Source organism: Neovison vison, chromosome 7, assembly GCF_020171115.1.
Source record: "Neovison vison isolate M4711 chromosome 7, ASM_NN_V1, whole genome shotgun sequence".
Taxonomy (NCBI): domain Eukaryota; kingdom Metazoa; phylum Chordata; class Mammalia; order Carnivora; family Mustelidae; genus Neogale; species Neogale vison.
In genome coordinates this window covers 202,770,142-202,794,233 of record NC_058097.1, presented here as the reverse complement: position 1 = coordinate 202,794,233, position 24,092 = coordinate 202,770,142, and the positions used below count along the sequence as shown (strand labels likewise).

Here is a 24,092-nt window from a genome sequence, read left to right as displayed (position 1 = left end):
TCCGCGGCCGAGGCCGGTTCAACCCGTCCGGCAGCGCTCGGGCACTTTCGTACTGGAGGAGGCGGAGAGCCGAGGCTCGGGCGTATCCGGGCTCGGCAGGGTTCGGCTCCGTTCGGCTCCGCCTCGGACGGACTCGGCTCCCGCTCGCGGCAGGGGCGAGCGGAGCCTGCGGCGAAAGGTTCTCTGGGCGCGCTGCGTCGGAGGCCGGCGAGATTCGGCCCCGCAGTCGGCCACCCCGGTGCGGGGGACGGCGGGTGGCGCAGGCCTCCTAGGCGCCGAGTGAGGGTAGCGCAGAGCCGCTCGGAAGTCCTCGTGCCGCCTCGGGCCAATTCGGACAGACTCGGCTCCGCGCTTCGGGCCGCTTCGGCCCTCCTCGGTTCCGGACTCTTGGCCGTCGGCAGGGCTCGACTGGGCCGCTTCGTGCCGGTTCGGCCCCTGTTCGGGCGGCCTCGGCTCGGCGGGGCGGGCGGCTTCGGGCAGGCTCGGCTCGGCTGGCAGCTTCGGGCGGCCTCGGCTCGGCTCGGGCGGCCCTGCTCGCGCGCCGCGCTTCGGCCTCGGTCCCGGCCTTCGGGCGGCCCCGGCCGACGCCTTCGGGCCGGCTCGGTGGAGTCCGGATGGAGGACTCGGACTCGGCCGCCAAGCAGCTGGGCCTGGCCGAGGCGGCGGCGGTGGCGGCCGCGGCCGCTGTGGCGGCGGCGGCCGCGGCCGCAGCGGGAGGCGAGGCGGAGGAGCCGGTGCTCAGCAGGGACGAGGATTCGGAGGAGGACGGGGACTCGGAGGCAGAGCGCGAGACGCGGCGGGTGACGGCCGTGGCGGTGATGGCCGCCGAGCCCGGGCACATGGACATGGGCGCCGAGGCCCTCCCGGGCCCCGACGAGGCCGCCGCGGCCGCAGCCTTCGCAGGCAAGTGCCGCCGCCCGCGGTTCCCGCGCACCTGCCCCGCGCGCCTGCACCTGCCCCGCGCACCTGCCCCGCGCACCTGCACCTGCCCCGCGCACCTGCACCTGCCCCACGCACCCGCCCCGCGCGCACCCGCCCCGCGCACCCGCCCCGCGCGCACCTGCCCCGCGCACCTGCGCACCCGCGCGCACCTGCCCTGCTCACACCTGCTGTGCGCGCCCCGGCGCCCCGCCTGCCTCTGCTCCCCCGCCCACGTGCCTCCTGCGTGCCTCACACCTACCTCGTGCGCCTTGACGTTGCCGCACGCGGCCCGCGTCGCCGGCCCTGCCCGCCCACCGCGCACTCTTCCCCGAAACTGCCTCCCACACCTCTTTACCGCGTGCCAGCGCCACTCCCCCTGTGAAGCATCCTGTGCTCCTTCCAGAACCTTCCCCGCACCTGCCTCTCCCCCTGCCTGACCTCTGCTCTGTCTCTCTCTGGCGCTGGTGACCCTGGGGGCTGGGGGGTTAGGGGAGTGGGGATCCGACCTGGCTCCTGCCCCAGAGAAGCCTGGGGGTGCCTGTGTCTGGTCACCTGGAATCCTAAGGGCCAGCTCAGGGTTGACCTGAGAGCTGGGGAGCAAGACAGTGCTCACCCAGCTGGGGAGGCCCTGTGACCTTCGGGCGCATCATCCTTTGACTCCTCAGATTGCCGTCCTGGTCTGTCACTGTCTCCCCATTCTGCCAACCCAGAGATGGCAGAGACTTTCCCAGGTGTTGGACCCCGCCTAACTGGGAGCTCCCCGGTGGCCCTGGAGGCCTTGGGGACTCAGAGCTGTGTGTGGGAACCCTGGCAGAGCACCATGGTGTTGCCCTCACACATTGTCAGGCACTTTCCCCTAGGGAGCCTCCTGGCTTCAGGGACTGGACAGCAGCTGCCTCGGTCCTCGTGGTCCTGGTCACTCCAGGTGTTCACCTGGCCCTCAGGTGCAGGCCACGTCCTGCTGGCCCCCGTGCCGCTGCTCTGGGTGTGGTCTGCTCGGGGTCCTCCCGAACGAGGGGAGAAGGCTTTGTGGCTGTTAGAGTCTTTGGGTCTTGTCACTAAATTGGTTTAATATTGGGACTTGGGACCATGAAGCTTTTCTTTTTTCTTTCTTTCTTTTTTATTTTTTTTGTGATTTTTGCGTGTACTTTTTGTGGATGCGGAAAAGAAATGGGATACCGTTCATCACAGCCTCAGAGAAATGAGTTGTTTTTCCTGCAAAATTTTACCACGTTGTACATACATGAAACTATTAGTGCTTTTCTAAGTTCCTGAGGTCACGATGTTTCCAGGTGGAAACAGCCCAGCGGGATGTGAGGCTGCCTCCTCGGGGCAGAAAGCTGCTTGGCCGAGTCCGGTGTGTTCAGGCGGGGATCCCCTCGGCCCTCCTGCGGCGTGGTCTAGGGCAGGGTGCAGACGGGGGACAGGTGTTCCAGCGTGGTTTGGGGGGCGCTGGCTTGATGGAGTATGCAGGACTCCTCCAGCCCGTGTTTGTGGCTGTTTCCCACGTGCCAGAGGCTGCCCAGCAGCGTGGTGGGACCCAGCCCCCGAGCGGGAAGGAGAGCCTCTGCAGCGGGCAGGGGCCTGGAGAGGGGGAGGTGGAGGAGGAGGACAGTGAAGGGGCCTGAGCCTGCCTTGTGTTGACCTGGAGAGGGGGCGGGGAAGAGGGGGAACTGTGTGCTGGCGACATGGCAGGTGTCTGGTCACAGGATGACCACAGCACGTGTGGAGCCGTGGTGTGCGGTTTTCTCCTAGAGGGGAGCAGGCAGCCCGGGGGCAGCTCAGTGGGAGCGTGGCGCGGCGGTTTTCTCTGTGGATGAAAGGCTCTGATGCTGGGAGAGCCTCTCTTCCTGAGACCCGGGTCACCTAGGCTGCGGCCTAGAAGTGTTGCACTTAGTGTACAAATGTCGAGTCCCTTGGTTGGAAACGCAGATACCTGATGGGGAGATGCTGTTTTGGGGTCCAGGTGGGAGGCCCCCGGCTCTGATGACGTGCTGAGTCAGGCCCCTGTGTTGCAGAGGTGACCACGGTGACCGTGGCCAACGTGGGTGCCTCCGCAGACAACGTCTTCACCACGTCCGTGGCGAATGCTGCCTCCCTCTCGGGACACGTTCTGGTAAGCGGCCCTGCGAGCACTTTTCCCCAGACCCCAGAGCGCGTCTTCCCTGAGGCTGGCTCTCCCAGAGGCCTGCTCTGGGTTCCCTGGCTGCCTGGAGGCTTGTGGCTGCGCCCTGCCCTCAGGCTGTGCTCGGGTCTCCCGGGCCTTGCCCGAAGGCCGCACCATGTGGGACTCTTCTGGAGCTTTGCCACAGCTCTTAGTTACGGTTTCTTTCTTTCTTTCTTTCTTTCTTTTTTTTAAGATTTTATGTATTTATTTGTGAGAGAGGAAGAGAGAGAGAACGCAAGCAGGCAGAGAGGCGGAGAGAGAAGCAGGCTCTCTGCTGAGCGTGATGCGGGGCTCGATCCCAGGACGCTGGGATCATGACCTGAGCTGAAGGCAGAGGCTCAACCCACTGAGCCCCCCACGTGTCCCTTAGTTACGGTTCCTTTCTGGCCTTGGTCACGCACCTCGGGTGCCGAGTCACGCTCGGAGTCCCAAGCGCAGACCGCGGAGTTCAGAACCTGCTTCATTTCTTGGGTAGTTGAACGCACACGAGCCAATAGGTGATAATTTCACGCTTCCAACTGGTCTCTCCTTCCCAGCAGCAGATTGTGGGCTTTTCTAGAAGAGCCTGGAGCCAGAGGTCAGGGAGCTAGGGAGGACCATCCTGGGTGTGGTGCTCGCAGCAGGCTCTGAGGACAGGAGACCTGTGGACTCCGTGTGACCCTGCTGGAAAGCGAAAGGGAGCCCAGTATCTCTGTACTGTCGTTGGCCTCAGTGAGGAAAACGGTTCTGTGATTCGTAGCTGAACACGGAGCCGAGGGTTGCACGTCTTCAGCGATTCCGGCACGAGCCGTGTGGACGTGCTTAAGCAAGCAGTGACCCTCCAGGTGGAGAAGGCCAGGCCCTGGGTGTGGGAGCTGCTACTCACCTTCCCTGACTGGATTTTCAGAAGTGAGGGAAGGTCTTTTTCTTTTTAAAGATTTGATTTATCTATTTGACAGACAGAGATCCCAGGTAGGCAGAGAGGTGGGAGGGGGGAGCAGGGCTCCCTGTAGCGCGGAGAGCCTGATGCGGGCTCGATCCCAGGACCCTGGGATCCTGACCTGAGCTGAAGGCAGAGGCTTAACCCACTGAGCCCCCCAGGCGCCCCAAGGGAAGGTCTTTTTAACTCGCCTTTGCGGTTTCTGTTCTCACCAGGAAGCATCAGAGCAGCCCAGGTGCTGGGTTTGAGCCGGCGGCTTGGAGTGAGTGGCGCCCGCCCCAGGGCGGTCAGGGCAAAGCCTTGAGAGTTCGTTTGCCGGAGCCCTGTGAGGCGGGCGCCTAGGGACAGCAGGGACAGGAGGGGGTACCTGGCTCGCCTGGGGAGCAGGGCAGCTTGAAGGACGAGGCCAGGCTGACCCAGAGGAAGCAGGTGCTGTCACTGTAGCCCCTGGCCACCGTGGCCGGGTGTGTGAGCAGTGTGGCGGGGGAGGTCCTGGTGTGCAGCGGCCATCGGCAGAGCTGTGCTTGGGCACGGGTGTGAGAAGGGAGTCCCGTGCCAGACCCCGGCTGTGACTGTGCTTGGTTTCTCGGGACCCTCCCTGGAGACCTGTGAGCGTGCGGGCTGCTCAGGTAGACGGGAGGGCACTTTTTTCCTTTATGGGACGTGCTCCTTCTTTCCCTTTGGCAGGTGGTGCTGAGGGTTTGCACAGGGCCTCCCCGGTAGAGCATGGCCCTTCTTGTGCTTGGCCCTGTGTTTCGGGAATTGGGCACCTGAAGTCCAGTGAGGTGCCCTTGTTGTGGCGGTTGGCAAGGACCAGGGGCCAGGCCCCGTAGCTGCCGTCTGAGACGACTCAGGGATGTTCTGTCTCCAGTCCGGCAGGACAGCGCTGCAGATCGGGGACAGCCTGAGCACTGAGAAGGCCACGCTGATCGTCGTGCACACAGACGGGAGCATCGTGGAGACGGCCGGGCTGAAGGGGCCCGCTGCTCCGCTCACCCCAGGTGCTGCCCGTCCCCCTCCAGGCCTCCCGGGGCAGAACACACCCGAGTGCGCACAGAGTTCCCTCTGGGATTGGCTTAGTCTTGTGGTAAACTTGGAATAGAAATGCTGTTTGAGTCGAGGACGTGGGCTTTTCCAGGCTGAGAAGGGGCTGCCCAGGGTGGAAGGGGGCCGTGCTGCTGCGTCCGGGTGGGAGCGGGAGAACCCGCCGGTGGAGGCCAGGAGATGCTCGTGCCTTTCCAGGTAGGCTGGGTGCGCCCCGCGCCTCTTACTTTCCAAATGCTTCCTTTGCCCAAGGCCCTCAGTGTCCTCCAAGTCCTGCAGCTCCCGGCCAGGAGAGAGGGGGCACCAAGTACAACTGGGACCCGTCAGTGTATGACAGCGAGCTGCCCGTGCGGTGCCGGAACATCAGCGGCACGTTGTTCAAGAGTCGGCTGGGCTCAGGTGAGGCGCGCGGGGCCTGGGCTGCGGGCACGCCCTTCCCCCCGGCAGTCCCTGCCCCGCGCGGCCCAGCGGGCCAGGCCAGGCTCGCGGCCCTGGGCACCAGAGCTGAGGCCACGACGGGTTTGGGGCATGGTGGGGGCACGTGGAGAGGACATCGTGGCCGAGGGAAAGCCAGGGGAGAGGCAGGACTGGAATGGGCTCCCTACGTTCCCGGGTCGGGGTGGGGACCCACGGGCGACGGGGACTCTCCCCCATTCTGGGAGCGGGGCAGATGCCATGAGCTCCGCGTGAGACCGTGGGGGGTTGTGGTGCGCGGGGGGCGGGGCGCAGAGAGAGAGCAGGCACGGCCTGCAGGCGCCAGTTTGTGGGGGATTCCGCGGAGGGGGCGCGATCGTGTAGGCCTGGGCAGGGGCTCTGGTGTGGGAGCGGCTCAGCGGGAGCTGGGTGGGAGGCGGGCAAGGGGAGCAGGGGGACCCGGCTGCCGTCGGCGGGGGTGCTGCGGGCGGGCCGCGCCTTCACTCTGCCGGCCCTGCTGTCGCTTCAGGGGGCCGGGGCCGCTGCATTAAGCAGGGGGAGAACTGGTACAGTCCCACCGAGTTTGAGGCCATGGCGGGGAGAGCCAGCAGTAAAGACTGGAAGAGGAGCATCCGCTACGCAGGCCGGCCGCTGCAGTGCCTCATTCAGGTGCTGCGTCTGACGGAGGGCCGAGGGCGCCGGCGGGGGGGCGGGGGCTCCCGGGACTGGGCCGGGGGGTGTGTGTGTGTGGCGAGGGGGCTTCCCTGGGCCACCGCGCCCCGTGGGGAGCACAGAATGCAGGTGTGAGGTCGGGCTCTGGGTCCTCTGCCCCTGGGACGTGTGGCCTTGGGCCGGGCGCCCAGGCTCATCTTGCCGGGGCTTCACGCGGGGCGGTGACGGTTTGGGCAGGAGCATGACACGACGTGGCCAGTCCGGCCGAGGCCCAGGCCCTCTTTGGAAGCCCGGCTTCCCTCTGCCTCCGTGTGCTCGTCACGTGAGGACAGGCCTCTGACTGCTCCTCGCAGCCGAGCGCTTTGGGCGCTGGTCAAGAAGTGATGGCCCGGGCCGCCTGGGAGGCTCAGTCCGCTGGGCAGCCGCCTTCGGCTCAGGTCCTGGTCTCAGGGTCCTGGGATTGGGTTCCGCGCCGGGCTCGCTGCTCAGCTGACAGCCTCCTCCTCCCTCTGCCCCTCCCCTTGCTCGTACTCTCTCTCCCTGTCTTGACAACCAAATGGATAAAATCTTAAAATAGAAAGAAGGAAAGAATGCCCATAGAATCTTTTCACCTCCTGGAGAGGAAACGGTGGATCCTGCCCTTGGTAATGGCCTTGTATAGACGTGTGGGGGAGAGCAGTTTCTGGAAGTGACAGGGCTTTAACCCACGAGCGGCAGAGCTGGCTGCCCCTCTCTAGCGCTGGTGGTTTGCGCGGAAGGCCGGCTTTCTCACGCACCGCGGGGCTCTCTGAATTTCAGGACGGGATCCTAAACCCTCATGCTGCGTCTTGCACCTGCGCCGCGTGCTGCGACGACATGACCTTGGTGAGTCGCCAGGAAGTGACCAGTCACCAGGCTCGCTCAGCGGCTCTGTCTGCTCACAGGCGCTTCCGACCCTCAGCTCCCTGCTTGCGTGCCTGTCCTGTCCAGCTCTCGGGCCGTGTGTCCTTGGGTCCCTCGCGCCCCGCAGCCTAGCGAGGGGTTGGCAGTGTCTCACCCAAATTCAGCTTCTCAGATGTTACTCTGATGCTTCGGGTGGTGCACGCAGTGGTCACAGCACATGGAAGGGGACTTGTCCCAACAGTAGAAAGCGCCTGTGACGTCACCACCTTAACCCCAAACCAGACGCACGCTTTGCTTCTGTGCTTATGAGACGTGTACATGTGCTGCTTTATGTTCTACAGTTTTTAACGTCATGTCTTAAAACTACTATGTTGAAATTATTTTAAAGGAGCTTTATTATCTTTTGAAATATTTTTTTATCCTGAATTCTTAACAGGTTCGGAAAGGATAATTGTTTTTCATTGATTTTAGCGGATGTTGCTGTACGGCTTTCTAACGCGTGGTACTGACTCGCCCGAATACCCTGGTGTTCAGTCTTCCTTAGTGTTGGGTTCTGTTTTAAAATATTTTCAGATTTTAATAGCTACTTAATGAGATTTCCTGACTTTATTTTGATTACTCATCTGCTTCATTATTAGAAGATTTGAAAGAACATTTAATTGAAGAGACATCACCCCCTTGGGTGGAAAACTAAATATTCTAGAATTGTCTAGCTCCTGTATAGACCAGATGTGATTCTGGTGGAATCAACAATGGGATATTTTTGTGAAAATTAAATGAATTTGCAGTTCACCTGGACAAGCTAGTGGTGAGATTCCGGGGACTCTTGTAGGGGGAAAGCGGTGGGAGGAAATTCGTTCCGTTCGGAAGTTCGGACCACTTGGCAGAATTGCCTGCAGTTACTCCGCAATGTTGAAATGACGTGAATCTAAGAGAACGTGTACCGGATCCGTGTGTGAGAAACCTAGAAAATGCCGTCGAGAAGACCCCGGGGAGAGCCGGGACAGGCGCACCAGGGCCGTGGGGTGGACAGCGAGGAAAGTGCCGGCTCCCCTCAGTGCTCTGTAGGTTCCCGCGGTTCCCGCCACAATCTCCGCGGGGCCCTGGCGCTTCAGACGAGCTGACTTGAAAACGCATCTGGAAAGGCCAAGGGCGCAGGTCGGCAGTTTTGAGAAGGCGACTGAAGCTGGAGGCGCCCGGCACAGGCCGCGTAGGCCCCGCCCCACATTGCTGTCACGATGACCTACCGTTCGGCGGCGCCAGAGGCTCCGTGTGCCCCCGCATGTGCTGCGGGCACAGCTGGACGCCGTGCGCTGGGGACACGCCTTGGCCTCACCCCGCCGCTTTATGTGCAAGTGCCTCCAACACGCAGCACGGATCCGGATTTATCCAAAACACAAACCTAACGTGTGTGGAGGAAAACGGGAGAGCTTCACGGCCTGGGGTTTCTCGGGTGGGAAACCAAAGGCACGATCCGTAAACTAAAACTTGGTGACTGGAACTTGTAAATGCTAACACTCCGGCTTCCCCCTCAGGGACAGTAGCCCGAAGAGCCCCGCACACCTCATTCCCGCTTCCCTCCAGCGCCGTGTGCAGGGAACCCCACTCCCTGTCCCCTCGGCACTGCGACGGGACCGGAAGGACAGCAGCATTTCACGGGCCCAGTCCTGGCTCTGAGTTGCAGAAACTAAATTCTGGGCAAGCATGACCAGGAGATTGGGGTTCTCTTCCTGCACCCAGCCTCTCCCAGAGGCTGCCCCCAGGAGTGTCCAGGGAGGGATACCGTGCCCCAGTGTCCCCCAGCTTGCTCCTAGCGTGGGGGTCCGTGCCACGGGAGGCAGGCCGGGACCAGAGGCTCTGCACCTGCCCAGTGCCCTGCTGCTAAGGCAGGGCCGTTGCCCTGATAGACGTGGCGACCCTTCCTGCCCCCACCTCCGGAGCAGGGCCGTGTGGACATGAGCCCCGCGGAGGAGGCCGGCAGAGCAGGAGAGCAGCAGGCTAACCAGAGAACCAGTCAGAGGAGTCCTGGGATAAGATCAGACCCCAACGATTTGTCTCGGAAATTCCCTGTAAAGGAGCCCTCCTGCAGTTGGGGTCCGACGGTGGGGCAGTTTATGCCCCGGGCATATGGGGGCAGTGGTGTTGCCAGCGGAAGCCACGGAGCACCTCTGGGGGTGTGACCGCCCCCCAGAGTGACTCCACTGTGAGACTCTGCAGGGGTGACTCCCCGCCCCTCACAGAGACTCTGCCGGATGGGACTCCCCCACCGGGGGACTCCCCTGTGTGACTCCGCCGGGGCATAGCCTGGTCCCCAAGCCGATGGGCAGCAGCAGGAAGCCCCGCAAAGAAGGGGTCGGTCTCAGTGTTGCTAGAGTACAGCCCCTAAAACGTCCAGTTTTCAACAAAAAGTTGTAAGACCCTGAAGCAGCGAGTGCGAGCAGAAGGAAAGGCGCGGCGGACTCGGCTGAGATGTCGCTGGCACGGAGGCCGCGGTACCGTCGGTGTTCCCAGAACCGAGGGACGCATCTGGAGAACCCGCGGCCCGTGTCTCAGTCCTCCAGCGGCCGCTGCAGAGCACCACAGACCGGCGGGGCGGGGGCTTCACCCCTGCACTGGTTTCTAGCAGGCGCGGCCCCCTGGCGGCGGGGTGTGCACGTACAGCCCGGTCCCCGTGGCCACACTTCAGAAACCGCGGCTGGGGGTCCGGCCTTCACCAGTGCCCAGTGCAGAGCGGGGGCGGGGCGGGCTGTGTTTCTAACAAGTCGGGAATTACAAGAAAGCTCCCGTGGAGATTCTAGAACTGGAAGCCAGAAGACCCAGGCGAAAGCCCGAGTGGCGGGGTCCACGGCGGTGGGCCTGCGTCCGCTCCTGAAGGTCTCATGCCCCTGGGCACTGCGCGGTCCAGCAAGAAGGTGTGGCCCTCGGGGTCTGCAGTCATCATCCACCGCAAACCCCCCCCCCCCGCCCCCGCCTGGCGGATCTGGTCCGTGTTGGTCACGGCCGCTTCTGTGGTTGCTGGTGTGTTGTCTCCCCTGGGCTTGGCGACCACAGGGCTGCCTCCTCCCTGCTGAGACCCTCTGGTTTGGGGCAGGGGCTCTCCTGTCTCCTTAACTCGGTCGCGGTTTGCTTTGTCTGTTTGCACCCCGTCTGTTGGTGATACTTCTGTCCTGTTCGAACAGTGTGAGTCACGTGTTCTTTTAAAAAGTATCTCTTCTGTCCCAGTAAGGAACTTGGGGTCTGAAGGAGGTCGGTCCTTGGCCGTGATGCGTCTCGCCCTGCCCCCAGGGCAGGGGGCAGCGAGCTAGTGGGAGCTGGTGGCTGCGTCCGCAGTGGGGCCGGGGGCGGCGCTGCCCTCCCCCTCACTAACCCCTCTCCCCGCAGAGCGGCCCGGTCAGGCTCTTCGTCCCCTACAAAAGGCGCAAGAAGGAGAGTGAGCTGCCCGCAACCCCCGTGAAGAAGGAGCCCCCCAAAAACATCGCACTGCTCCCTGCCGCAGCGGCCGCCGCCTGTGAGTGGGAGCGGGCGGGGCCGCGCCGCCTCCGACCTCTGACCCCTGGGGCTTGCCTTGATGTTCAGGGCAGGGTCCCCTGGGGGTTCCTCTCGCGCGCACGTATTACCTCACGAGGCGAGCCCAGCGCAGCTGCCCCCGGGCGGGGTGGTCCGCGCGAGCCTTCCCAGCAAACGCTCTCCTTGGGTGTCGGTGCCCGCGGCCCATGAACAGCCGAGAGGACCGGAAAGTCCGTGTTTGTGGCCCAGGCCGGGGGGCAGGAACCGAGGGCGTGGGGCAGGGCCGTCCTGGGGGGCCGCGCGTCGGGCCAGTGCCAGGCACCCGCAGAAGCTGCGGACACGCGGTGGCCGGGCAGAGTCGGGCAGAGTCGGGCCACGGGGAGCTGCCTTTGGGGGGCTATGCTTTGTGCCTTGTTCCCACCGAGGCCCTTCCTGCCAGTCGGGATGCGAGTGGGGTGTCACGGAGAGCCTGTCCCCCGTGCCTCGGCGCCCAGGGTCCCTGGTCTCTTCCTGCTTTGCAGAGGCATCTAGGGCCTGCCCCGTGGGTGAGCCGGGCGGTGAAAGGTACTTGTGCTTTTCCAGTCACCGTGACTCCCTCAGGACAGATCACTACCTCGGGCGCGCTGACCTTTGACCGGGCGTCCACTGTGGAGGCTACCGCCGTCATCTCAGAGAGCCCGGCCCAGGGCGATGTCTTCGCGGGAGCCACGGGTGAGTTGTCCTCAGCACCTGCCCCGCGGGGACCCGTCACCTCTGTTGACCTGGGGCACGGTGGGGGCAGCCTGGAGCCGAGGCCTGGGATGGGTGGGTGCGGGGGGGACACGGGGCAGGCCTGCGGGCGCGGGTCCCACCGCTGTCACAGAAAGTGCTCTGGTCCGCCCATGGCTGCTGTCGGCCTGCTGCGCAGCTCGAGCCCCTGGGAGCACCGGTAGGGGCTGCGGGAGCGGTGGCCAGAAGCCGGAGAGACGCAGCTGGGGCTCGGCATGGCCCGGGGTACCCCGCTTCCAGCATCTCGGCCGCCCCGACTGAGCCGGGCGCTGGTGCGGCCATAGTCAGGTCAGCAGGCCGGCGGGTCCCGTCTGTCCCGACAGTGCAAGAGGCAGGGGTGCAGCCCTCCTGCAGAGTCGGCCACCCGGAGCCCCACTACCCAGGTTACCAGGACAGCTGTCAGATCGCGCCATTTCCAGAAGCTGCGTTGCCGACATCTCATCCCAAAATAGGTGGGTCCGAGAGCCCGGCTTGCAGGCTGGGAGCCCCGAGTTGCTCATGAAGGTGCACTTCGGAGGCGAAGTGGGTTTTGTCTGGGGTTTTCCGGTTGAGGCGCTCCAGCGGGGGCTGGCGATGTCCCCTCCGCGGCCCGTGTCTGTGGCTGCGTGTCAGTTTGAGCTTGGCCCACGTGGCGGCCCACGGGGGGCCCGAGCCACGGCGGGGACCTGCCAAGGAAGGCGGTGCCCTCGCATCACCTGCCTGCGGGGGTGCACGGTCCCTGCGGCCTCGCTGGTGTCTCCGGGGACAGCAGGGCGTGCTCAGTGTTGCCGAACGTGGAAGGACCCAAGTTGGCGTCGCTCCGCATTGAAACCTAGTAAGGAGGCGTGTTGACTTCCTGTTCCGTTTCGCTCTCCGTCTGACCCAGTGCTAACCTCGCTGCCGGCCTTGGCGGTTCCACCGTCCGCCCCCACCAAAGCCGCGTCTCCCACGGCGGTCACCGGGCTGGAAATGTCGGAGCCGCGGAGCTGGCTGTACCTGGAAGAGATGGTCAACTCCTTGCTCAGTACGGCGCAGCAGCTGAAGACGCTGTTCGAGCAGGCCAAGCAGGCCAGCTCCTACCGAGAAGCGGCCGTGGCCCAGGCCCGCGTCCAGGCAGAGACCGAGCGGAAAGAGGTAATGTCGGGCGGAGCAGAAGGCCCGGTCTGTGGCTGATCGGCCTGCGCCTTCTGCCGGCTCGGGGGCCCTCTGTGCGCTGTCTACGTTGGCTTACGTTCCCCATCTTTCTGGAAGAGTGGGACCAGAGAATCGTTCACAAACGAGGCTTTTCTCAGAGGGCGCTGACCGCTCTCCCTTGCTCGGGTGTTTCTGTTCTTGTAAATGGGGTTGGTGTGTTTCAAGAGGGAGAGTGCTCTGCCCCGGCCCGTGGTGCGTGGTTTTGGACCCTCACCTGTCACAGACCGATGTCGTGTGTACTTTCAGACCGTGGGCTCTGTGCAGTTTGCAGAGGCCTCCTCTGGGCTGTCTTGGAGGCAGCTGGTGGGCAGGCGTGTGGCTTTCCCGTTTCTACCCCCTTTCCCGTCCTAGCCCCTCGTCTGCATCTCGGTGCCCTGCAGAGACCGCCTCCTTGGCCCCTTGGGCACCGTTGTGGGCGTTTCCCTTAAAGCTTCCATCATGTTCTTCAGAATAAGATCCCAAGCATGACTCAGGGTGCGTGGGCCTCGGGACAGAGCGCTTTCTCACGGCGGCTGGTCGCTGCAGCACAGAGAAGGCTCAGCCCCTTTGGCTTTTCTTGCACGGCCTTTCCGTTGCGGGGGGCCTGTCTTCCCTCCACCGTGGCACAAGGACGCAGGCGTGCGCCCGCGGGGGCGGTCTGTGTGCAGTGGAGTGTGGTCCGTTCGGTCGCACAGGACGGAGCAGAGGCTGGGAACACTCCAGCAGGCGATGGTGGTGGTGCTTTCTGTAAAGATTTCATCTGTCTGTCTGTCTGTCTGTCACACACACAAGCAGGGGAAGGGACAGCGCAGAGGGAGAAGCAGGCCCCCGCTGAGCAGAGAGCCGCCGCGGGGCTTGATCCCAGGACCCTGAGACCATGACCTTAGCTGAAGGCGGACACGTAACCAGCTAAGCCACCCAGGCGCCCCTGGGTTCTTAATTTTTTTAGAAATTTCTTTTCAGTGTCCCAGAATTCATTGTTTATGCACCACACCAGTGCTCCAGGCAGTACCTGCCTCCTTAATACCCACCGCCGCCCCTCCAAAACCATGTTCGTTCCTCAGAGTCCACAGTCTCGCGTGGTGCGCCTCCCCCTCCGACTTCCCCCCACTCCCTTCTCCTCTCCGTCTTGGGAGCTTAATGTAGGTTTTTTTCCAAGGAAGAGAAATGTTGCTCCCTCGAAGAAGCAGATAAATTTAAAATATTTTTTGAAAAACTATAATTTTAAAGTAATACATAATCCATGATGAATTCTGTAAAAAAAGAGAAAAGCAGAAAAAAAATCTTAATCTCTTTACCTAAAGATAATGACTGGTAGGTTCTCAAATGTTTGAGAGTTTTCTAGATTTCTTCCTGATGTTGGTCTCAGACCGAATCCCGTGTCAGCGAGAGGCTCTGTGGTGCTGCTTGGCCGCTTCCTGCGACAGCTCTCCCTTGGTCAGCGGTCTGGTCGGCGGCTGTGGGTGCTCACAGCCCCACTGAGCCCCGCGCCTCTGCCCTGGCATTGGTTGGCGCATGGCGTGCCTCGTGGCGTGGCACGGGCACCGTGCCCCCTTTCCTCCCGAAGCCTGGCAGCGGGGCTGATGTCATGCAGACAGTGAGGCTCAGGAGGCCCAGTGCGTGGGAGGGGGTGTCTCCCTGTGCTGTGCTTCCCCTTGGGGACACGATGACAGCCAGCCACTGGGCCACGCGCCGTCTGCGCCGGGGCCGTCTCTCTGCAGGCCCTCTGCCCATCTTAAAGTCGGTATTTGTGTTTGCTTAGAAAAAGTACTCTTAGGGGCTCCTGGCTGGTTTGGTCAGTTAGGCATCTCTTTTTTTTTTTTTTTTAAACAAGGCAAGGATGCCCATTCTTTTTTTTTTTTTTTTTTTAAAGATTTTATTTATTTATTTGACAGACAGAGATCACAAGCAGGCAGAGAGGCAGGCAGAGAGAGGAGGAAGCAGGCTCCTGCCGAGCAGAGAGCCCGATGCGGGGCTCAATCCCAGGACCCTGAGATCATGACCTGAGCTGAAGGCAGAGGCTTTAACCCACTGAGCCACCCAGGCTCCCCTGGCATCTGACTCTTGATCTCAGCTCAGGTCTTGGTCTCAGGGTTGTGAGTTCAAGCCCCGTGAAGTCAATGTGATTGTAAAAGGTAAAAGTGACTGTGCATTGGGTCCCCTGTGATGGCTGCACGTACCCCCAGGGGCTGAATGGGTGTTGCTGGGATCTTCCCCCAGAGTTAAAAGGGATCTGGGGGATCATTTTAAAGGGTGGGGAAAGGGGCGCCTGGGTGGCTCAGTCGGTTGAGTGTCTGCGTCTGGCGTCATGATCTCGGGGTCCTGGGATCGAGCCCCACATTGGGCTCCCTGCTCAGCCGGGAGTGTGCTTCGCCTGCTTCCCCTGTCCGCCCTCACTCTCACTATCTCTGTCATTGTCTGTGTCTCACATAAATAAGACCTTTAAAGAAGTAAAAATTAAAAAAAAAAGAATGAAGGGTAAGGAAGGAATCCGAGCTGTGAAGGAAAGCCTCCTCCCCGGCGTCCTGTGGCCCAGGCCGCACACGGGGCAGCTGCCAGCTCTCCGACGGCTCCTTCTGTCTGTCCAGCAGCCTCCTTCTGGGAAGGAGAGGCACGTCCCTGCACCACTGCCGGGCAGCGTCTAGGGACTGAAAAGGAAGAAGTGTCTGCGTTTTGCTAATTCAGACTCCGCAGAAGCATAGACCGGAAAACAGACATTGGTGTTCCTACTCAGAACGGTCACTGAGCTGCGGGCCCCCTGCCCCGGGGGCACCGGGTCGGCGCCCATCCCTGGTGGCTGGCGCAGCCTGGTTCCGTGCTGCGGAGACTAGCGTCTGGGGACACTCTGTGCTCTGTGCGCCCCCCCCCAGCCGGGGGCATCGGGGCCGCCTCCAGGTGGCACCGGCCGCACAGAAATCTCAGCTTCGAGCTGGCGAGGAAAGGAGCGGGGGAGGGGGTTCTGGTTTTAGATTTTTCCACACTCATTCACGTGGGCTTTTCTGTCACAGGAGAGACTTTGTAGGTGACCCCTTGGTCAGAGTTCTCCAGTGACGAGTAGGTCAGACATGAAAGCACACGGAGACACAGTGGGTGGGGGTGCCCGTCTGCCGGGGCTGCGGCCACACTCAGCGGCGTGGAGCTCAGCACTGGGGCCGCCGGCACGCCCGCTTTCTCCCGTGCAAGAGCACACACGTTCTCTGTTCACACTCACGGTCCAAAAGCCGAACTCCTGTTGGGAAAAGTGTGTGACACGGGGGCCAGTCTCTTGCCTGTGGCTGGATTGGGAAGGTTACCCCCACCCCAAGGTGGGGCTCTGGATTTTATTGGTAATTTTATGTATTTTTAAGAAAGAAACAGACACGAAATGCTTTTATTCTCAAATATCCACAGGTGGGAGAACATAGCGTTTCTGGGAAAGGGCCGCTTCTGGGCGGCCCCAGTGTCTTCCCCGCTGAGCACATCCATCCCGTTGGTGTCCCGCGCGGTGGAGTCAGCTGGACCTGTGACAGGCGCGTCCGTCTCTTCTCTCGAGCCCTGGACAGGACGTGTCATTCAACTACTTGACAGACAGGGATCCCAAGCAGGCAGAGAGGCAGGCAGAGAGAGAGAGGGGCCCTGAAGCAGGTTCCCCGCTGAGCAGAGAGCCCGATGCGGGGCTCGATCCCGGGACCCCGAGATCATGACCTGAGCCGAAGGCAGTGGCTTAACCCACTGAGCCACCCAGGTGCCCCAGGACATGTCATTCTTAAATGTGGGTGGCCTGGTGACGTCACGTGCGCTTGCAGAGCCCAGTTATGCTCATGGGGGATGACAGGTCTGGGCTCTGTGGCCCTGTGGTGGCCACGCCTGCATTGCTGTGGTCTTGTGAAGTGAGGGGACCTCGCGGTCCCCATGGAGAGCCTGCTGTCAGGGACCTTCTGGGGCCTGGCGGGGTTCGGAAGGGCAGGAAGGCCCCCCCGCAAGCGGGTGCGAAGGGGGAGGCCCAGAGCAGGTGTCCCGCCGCGAGAAGCAGCCCCCAGCATGGGGACAGAGGCCCGTGAGGCGGCCGGAGAGCCGCGTGGGTCCACGGGCCGTCTGGGCTCTTCGTGCGGAGTGTCTCTGTGGCGGGACTCGCCGTGACAGGAGTGTTGGACCTGGGCCAGCGTGAAAGCAGATCTCCCTTCTTGCAGCTCCCGCCCACGGAGAACACACACGTTCGTGCCATCGCGGGGCGTCCTTCGCTGTGACTGCGGTGTGGGGACACGTTCGGGGTGGGAAAAGCACACGCCGCTGGCTGCTTGACTGGAAAGATCGTGGTGCAGCCTGTCCCGAAGTATGTCCCCAGGAGTATCGGGGGGTCAGGGTCAGGACACGAGCAGTGAGGGCCGTAGGGGTTAGGAAGACGCCGGGAACCCTGCCTCGGGGACTCCCTGAGCAAGAACGCGACTGTCGCTGCCGAGGGCGGCAGGCATCGGACCGCCCGCCGGACGTTTTGTCCACGATTGCGAAGGAGATGGCAGACTTGGCCGGGGCGAGGCGATTCCCACGTTCGCAGTTTTCTTCCTGCGTGGTTTGCGCCCGCGCGTGTCATTAGCTCAGCAGCCATCCCACGGGGCAGAAGAGCAGACCCTTCCCTGTGAGGGCCATGGTGTCCAGCAGAAGCCGGCCCATGGCCTCGGGGTCCTGGGCCCCGGCTGGGGCCGGCCGTGGTGCTCCTGGCTGATGGCCCTGCCCGGCCACCAGTGGCCCTTCGCTGTGCCTCAGCCTCATGCTGGTCATCCTCACTTTGAAGACCCAAGCACGGCACGGCACCGAAATGCCTGGTAGAGGGGTTGCACGGGCACCTGGGGCCCAGACAGTCCCCTGGGCCGGGGTTGAGTCGGGGCGCCCGCCGGCTTGTGGGCTCGGGTTCCCGAGGGCCTCTTCCAGGCTGCGGACCCCACGTGCTCATCGTGGGCTCCCCTCGGGGCACGGAGCGCGCTCTGCTCTCTTCGGGGCACTCATCCCTCATGGGCCCACCCTCTGGCCCTGATCTAACCCTGAAGGACCCAAGACCCCAAGGCTCGGCTTGGGCACCTGGGGGGCAGGCCACAGGCAGCAGGAGGCTCAGGGGTTCTTCCTCCTGCCCGGCAGGGCACGGCAGGGCTGGGTGCGGCGTCCGGGTGTTTGGAATTCTTGTGCATTAGAGACTCATTTTCTGTCCGTTTGTTCGCATCGGGATGGCTTGTGGCCGTGTGCTTCCTGCCGGCTGTGCCCTGCTCCTCTCCTTCCTCTGCCCGCTGGGCGCTCTCGCTTGGCTCCTGGGTCCCTCTGGCGTCCTCCCATGGGTGCACTTTCTGGCGCTGGACGACCCCCCCCAGACCTAGCTTGGCCTCCCCTTCCCCAGGCCTGGAACCAGCCTCTCCTCCGGGAGCCCTGGTTCCCTCGCTGGAGGACGGTCTGGGGAACCGAGTTGCGGGGGCCGGTGTGCTCGTCGCCACTGGGGCGTCGTAGCTTCTGGGCCCCTTGGCGGACGGACGGAGCCGCGCGTGCTCACAACCCGCGTGTACAGACCGGTCGGTGTTTCTGTCCGTGTCCGTCTGTCTCTGTACCTGCAGCTGAGGCGGCAGACTCTGGTGCCAGCCGCAGTGTGATTTCTGTTAAATACTTACCCCCGTGCGTGGGGCAGGCGGAGATGCGGGGCGCTCCCACGCGCTGGAGGCGTCCGTCCCCGGCCGGGTGTTCGTTGTGACCTTTCGATTCCGTTCCGAGGCTCTGCTTCCCGTCGGCACCTCTGGGCGGTTGGAGCACGAACCCGGGGGAGCATGTGCTCCCTGCGGGGAGAGACGCGGGGGGACTCGGAGCCCCCCTGCTCCTGCAGCGTGAAGCCTCTCCCGGGCGCGGGGATGAGGGCTCCCCCGGGTGCACGCTCCCACCGAGCCCCTACCTGGGAGGGCCTCACGCCCAGCCGCACCTCTGCTTCCACTTGGCGGGCCGTGAACTCTGGGAAGCCCTGGCTCTTCTGGAGAAATTTCCGGACGTGGCTCTAGACGGTCTTTTCTTCCCTTTGCGTGTTTGTCTCATAAAGCAGAGGCGGGGGGCAAACGGACCCGCTTGGGTTCCTGCTGTCGCTCCTACTTCCTGGAGCGAGCCGCGCTCCTGGGGGGTTTTATGAGCGGAAGAACGTGAGACACGGAGAACACGACGGCTTGTGAGGAAGGAAGCGGACGTTCAGAACGGAGCCCTGCGGCCGGCCGGCTGCGGCCACTCACCCACGCCGAGCCGGGCCCCCGGGGACCAGCAGGCGCGTCTGCCCCACGTGGGCACTTCCACACCCTGACCCACCGCCGCACGGGCCCTCGCTGGCCGTCAGTGTCGCCGGGACACTCCCGTGCTCTCTGGCCTCTGCAGACCCCGTGTCCCAGCCTGTGCCTCGCACCGGTCTCCATGCCGGAGCGTAGGCGGGGAGCCCACGGCCTGATGGCCCCTGCTCGGGCCGCGCCACTGCGGTCAGCCGGGACGGGTCACTTACCTGCGTGAAGTCCTCACTTAGTTCAAAGGCAAAGCTCCAGTTACGGGGTTCGGGGCAGAGCGCACAGAGCGTGTGTCTCCACGGACGTAGAGACCGGCGGGGCTGGTGGGGCGGCACAGGCTGGGGACGGGGTGGCGGGGTGGGGGTCCCAACGTGCTCCCGGCCACTCGGGCGCAGCCGGGGGTCCGCGGGCGCAGGCGGCGTCAGCCCCGACTGATGGCCGTCGGCCGTGGGCAGTGAAGGAGGTCGGTCCCGGGCTGGCGTCCTCCGCTTGCTCGGCGCCGATGACGTGCCTCGGACTCCGGAAGAGGCAGCTTGTTGCCGGGTCCGCGTCTGCCGTGGGCGAGGCGCGTAGACCCTCTTGGGTGGGGAGAAGGAGCTGGCTGTGGGCGTGACGGGGACGTGCGTCTGGGCACCCCGGGGGTGAGGGCGGATGGGCGGGACGCTGACCGGCCTGTGTTCTTCTTGCAGCAGTGCTGTGTCAACTGCGGCCGCGAGGCCCTGAGCGAGTGCACCGGCTGCCACAAAGTGAACTACTGCTCCACCTTCTGCCAGCGCAAGGTGCGTGCTCACCGCCCCGCCCCACCAGTCCCGCTCAGAGACGCTGCCCGGCCCCTTTCAGGAGGCCCAGCCCCCGCCCGCCCTGGCTAGCCTGTTTGCCCAGGGTCTGTGGGCTCCGTGAAAGTCCTGCAGGAGCCGCCGTGGCAAGTACTGTGGCCAGGCCTTGGGGGTCCCCTGCCCTGAGGCTGCCACGGTCCACACTTCCCGGCCCCGGGCCCTTGGGTGTGAGTCCCAGCAGGTGGCTCTGCCCGCCTCTCTGCTTCTGGGGCTCACGGGCATTTCTGGAGTTCGCGGCTCTTCCTGCGGACTCAGCACGGAGCTGAGCTGCACGGCGACCGCGGGCGTGATTCCCTCTCGGCGGCGGAGCCGAGAAGGCGTTTTGTTGAGTGGACGAGCAAATGGAGCCGTTAGGGCCGCCGTCCTGCTGCCTTTACGAGGTGGACATGTGCATCCTGACATTGCTGTCCCCAGCCAGGGCACTTGCCACTTGGTGGCTTTCCGAAGCTCTCCTCGGCCCCCAGTGAGTCTGTGGCCCGGGGTAGCGATGCTGGTCTGGAGGGCGCGGAGATGATGGGGCGGTGAGCGCCGGGTCTGCGGGAGCCTGAGGCCTTCACAAGGCAGAGGCTGCGGCCCAGGGAGGAAGGGGCCGGTTCTCCCGTCCAGGGCATGTTGCTGCTAAGGCCTTGGTGGCCTGTAGCTGTGTCTGTGGGGGCGGGACCTGCCTCCCGTCTGTCCGTCCGTCCGTCTGCGTTTCCCTGCAGTGGTTGTCAGCAGGCTCTGCACTGAGGAGATGGAGGCAGGGTTCACCGGCCACCGTGGGGCAGGAGCCTGTGCCCAGGACTGAGCTGGAGACCTGACCCGTGGGGCCGGGAGGGTGCAGCGTTCTAGGCTGGTCTCCGCCGTCCGCCCTGAACGGGGGCCTGCGCAGGAGGGTCTGTGGGTTTATTTCTTGGTGGGATTCTTTCAGACCAGGCTTTGTCTGGATGTAAACTAGGGTCTGGGGCCTCCGTCTGTGAACTGGGAGGTGTTGCGAGGCGCGGGCTTGTTGACCGATTCCCCTGCTCCATGGGCCGCCTTTCCTGTGTGTTGTGTGGACGAAGACGTGCTTTTATTCCTGCAAGTTGGTAGAAAATGTATTTTGAAAACTGTACGTCTCATGTTGGACCCAAAATGAACTCTGGACGGGGTATGAGGGAGAGCCGGGAACCCGAGCCCCTCGGAGTCGGCTGGAGATGCCAACCTCTGGACCCGCGCGGTCCCGCCGGAAGGGTGCCCCGAGAACGGGTGATGGGGTTGGTGCTGCCGGGTGGCCCCGGGCGGGGCCCTTGTGGATTCCAGCCCTCAGACCGCGTCCTTCCTGCGTCCCGTGCCCACATGCGGGGTGCACCTTCGTGGACAGGTGACGGCCACACCGCAGAACTCGCCCCTTTTCAGGTGTAACTGAGGGATTGTTCAAAATGCACGTCCCCTTCAGAACCTCCCGCCACCCCGGAAGACCCCGTGCTGCCCCCCCCCCGGCTCTAGTCTGCATAGAGTTGCCTTCTGCGGGCAGCCCAGTGCCCAGAGCCTCTGGCTTCTCGGCTCCGTGTGGTCGCCTGGCCCGTCCACTGTGAGGTGCGTCCGTCTCGGCTCCTGCGCCAGCGGCACCGACGCCGCCCGTTCCTGCCCCGTGTGCTGTGCCTTCTCGGGTGTGCATGGGCCCGCACGCCCGGCTGGACACAGTGGTGCAGGCGTGCTGGGTCATCTGGAAGTTTGAGTTTAGCTTTGCTGAGACAGTTCCCAACTGCTTCCCACACTGGGTGCCGAGCGGCAGACCGTGGCCATCTGGGCCGGGTCCGGGGTGTGCCAGCGCGGTTAATCCGCACTCCGCCCGTAACTGGGGACGCTGAGGACCCTCCCTCCCCCGCTACTGGGAGGCCATGCGTCCTCTCCCGCGCTCGGTGGGCGTTGGTGCATCTTTTTGGAGGAAACATTTATTCAACTATTTTCCCCCTGTGCGCGGAGGGCTCTGTACACCTGGACACGGTCCTTCCTCGGACTCCTGACTCCACACGCTTCCTCCCGGCCTGGGACTTGTCCGCTCACTTTCTCACCGGTGTCGTCTGCAGGGCAAAGGTCTTTAGCGGAGATCGTGCTGTGGGCATTGAGTTGTAGAACTCTTGCCAGTTTCCTGTTTTCTCTTAAAACACGTATGACTCCCGCTGTCCCACATGCCGCCACGACGCAGGTTGAGTGAACTGTCCCTTCGGGCGTCAGATGCGGCGGACCTGACGCCAGCCTGGAGGCCTCACACACTGTGAGGGTTTACAGAGTTTATTTTAGGTAATTCCAAGTTAGACTTCCATTTTTTTGATATAACGATTTTATTTTATTTTATTAAAGATTTTTCTTATTGGGGCGCCTGGGTGGCTCAGTGGGTTAAGCCACTGCCTTCAGCTCAGGTCATGGTCTCAGGGTCCTGGGATCGAGCCCAGAGTCAGGCTCTCTGTTCAGCAGGGAGCCTGCTTCCCTCTCTCTCTCTCTGCCTGCCTCTCCGCCTACTTGTGATCTCTGTCAAATAAATAAATAAAATCTTAAAAAAAAAAAGATTTTCCTTATTTATTTGACAGAGAGAGAGACAACGAGAGAGCGAGCACAAGCAGGGGGAGCAGCAGGCAGAGGGAGCAGCAGGCTTCCTGCCGTGCAGGGACCCCCCCCACCAACACGGGGCTCCGTCCCAGGATCCTGGGATCATGACCTGAGCCATAGGGAGATGCTCAATGATTGAGCCACCCAGGCGCCCTGATACAATGCTTTTAAACGTTGCTATTTTATTGTACAAATAGGGCGCACTTACTGTAGGGAGTTTGGAGAACGTAGGACCGTACCAAGACGGCAGGAGTCCTGCCGGCCTAGGAGCACCTGTTGGCGTGCGGGTGCGTGTGTCTCCCTGAGCGTGTTTACAGTCACGCGTGTCCTGTCACTTTCTAATCAAACACTGACCTCGTCTAGGGTTACGTCTGTCTGTTTTGACTAACGCCCTCGCTGGCCCTGGCCGCCAAGCCGCCTGCAGAAGCCCATCCAGGCCGAGAGGCGGCTCCACGCGGCCCACCTCGCCGGAGCTCAGCCCTCTTTCTGCCCACAAACAGGCTGGTGGCAGCCTCTGTCCCGTCTTCTCACGAGCCAGTGCCACCAAACCGTTCTGTGGACTCGTGGCTGGCTCCAGCTTTCCTTACTTTGGGATTACAAATAAAACCGCGGGCAACAGTATCAGGTATAAAAATTCCCTTGTACACACACGCATTTCTTTTGTGCGTCTCTGAAAGGCAGGAGGGGCCGGAGTGTAGACGTGCTTCTGGGTCTCAGTGTTTCAGGCTCGTCCGTCTGCCACGTGAGCTGGGCGGAGAGCAGAGGCTGCTGTCGGGTGGCCCCGCCCCAGGCCCCGCCCCGCTGTGACGCGGTCGCTCATGGTGACGGGGGCTGTGCTCTCCTTTCAGGACTGGAAGGACCACCAGCACCTGTGTGGTCAGTCGGCAGCCGTCACTGTCCAGGCGGACGAAGTCCACGTCACTGACAGCGTGATGGAGAAAGTCACCGTGTGAGGGTCCCCGGGTCCCCCCGCCTTGGTTCCACGGAGCTGCCGGGCGTTGGGGACCTCAGGGGATGTTGAGGAGAAGGTGAAAACACTTGCTGGTCAAGTTGTTAACAGACTCTTAAGTGACCTGTGCCCTCAGAAATGAGCTCCCGCCACCCAGAAGTCCTGAGGGAGGCCGGGGCAGCGGCTGGTGGACGCAGGCCCCGGGCCCTTGGCGCCTTCTCTCGGTGCTGTTTTTATCCCCTGGATCGCGAGCGCCTGGTCTTACCCACAGGCGTGGCGTGTGTGCTAACACACGTGTACATAACGTGTCTGTCAATAAAGGTGACCTCCCTGCCCCTCCGGGACGGGTGACCCCAGCTCCAGCTTCCCAGATGTCCAGGAGGTGGGTGGACCCCAGTTTCGTCTCTCCTGACTGCGTGGGGCAGCGGTGAGGCCGGCCACAGCGTTCATCCCACAGAGGCCTGAGCGCCAGGCGGGTGCTGCCCCAGGCCCGGGGCCCCTCCTGTCCCGTCTGTCCAGTGATGCGGCCCCGGCTTCCTTCCTCTCTGCTCCAGCACGAGGTTCTACCCCGAGTACCCTGACCGCTCGGAGCTGAGGCCAGCCTTGCTTCCCCCTGCCTGCTCTGAGGGGCAGAGGGCAGAGGGTCACTGGGCCCAGCGCCTGGGGGGTCAGGCTCGCCTGGCCCTGGAACCAGGACCTGCCTCCCCCCGTTGACCAGGAGTGGTACCTGAGGAGCTGTCACCTGTGTTCTGGAAGCTTCTGTGGGTTTCCAGAAATGCCCTTGTGGCCCTGGAACCCGTGGCCTGCCGCCACCATTTTCGCCGCACTCCCGAGGCTCGGAGGCTCCCCTGCGCCCGGGGAGAAGGTGCAGCCTGCGCCAGCAGGAGACCGCATCTGCCGAGCGCTGGCGGTGGCGAGCCTGCCCGGCTGTGGGGGCTGAGACCACCTGTGGGGGTCGTCCCGCGGTTTTGACGCGCGCCTCCAAGTGACGTTTCAGTGAGCCGTGTGTGCTCACGCC

The 24,092-nt window shown here is 63.2% G+C and overlaps 1 protein-coding gene across 3 annotated transcripts; it reads left to right on the top strand.

Moving 5' to 3' along the window:
• Positions 1-594: 594 nt before the first annotated feature.
• On the top strand, positions 595-23,430 carry DEAF1 (DEAF1 transcription factor). 3 transcript variants are annotated; one of them, XM_044259899.1, is made up of 12 exons: positions 595-903; positions 2,940-3,037; positions 4,879-5,008; positions 5,304-5,450; positions 5,995-6,134; positions 6,936-7,001; positions 10,401-10,527; positions 11,109-11,237; positions 11,618-11,746; positions 12,160-12,407; positions 19,411-19,497; positions 22,974-23,430. In XM_044259899.1, the coding sequence occupies exons 1-12, from the start codon at positions 615-617 to the stop codon at positions 23,076-23,078; spliced, it is 1,695 nt and encodes a 564-aa protein (XP_044115834.1). In that variant the 5' UTR covers positions 595-614; the 3' UTR covers positions 23,079-23,430. The 3 variants fall into 3 exon arrangements, with proteins under 3 accessions (XP_044115834.1, XP_044115833.1, XP_044115835.1); XM_044259898.1 differs by having other exon boundaries at positions 19,408-19,497; XM_044259900.1 differs by lacking the exon at positions 19,411-19,497.
• Positions 23,431-24,092: the final 662 nt, after the last annotated feature.

Coding starts and splice junctions, on each gene's coding strand:
- DEAF1 (XM_044259898.1), top strand. CDS start 615: ATGGAGGACTCGGACTCGGCCGCCAAGCAGCTGGGCCTGGCCGAGGCG. Junction 5,451..5,994: donor CAAGAGTCGGCTGGGCTCAG/GTGAGGCGCGCG, acceptor CTGTCGCTTCAG/GGGGCCGGGGCCGCTGCATT. Junction 6,135..6,935: donor CGCTGCAGTGCCTCATTCAG/GTGCTGCGTCTG, acceptor TCTGAATTTCAG/GACGGGATCCTAAACCCTCA.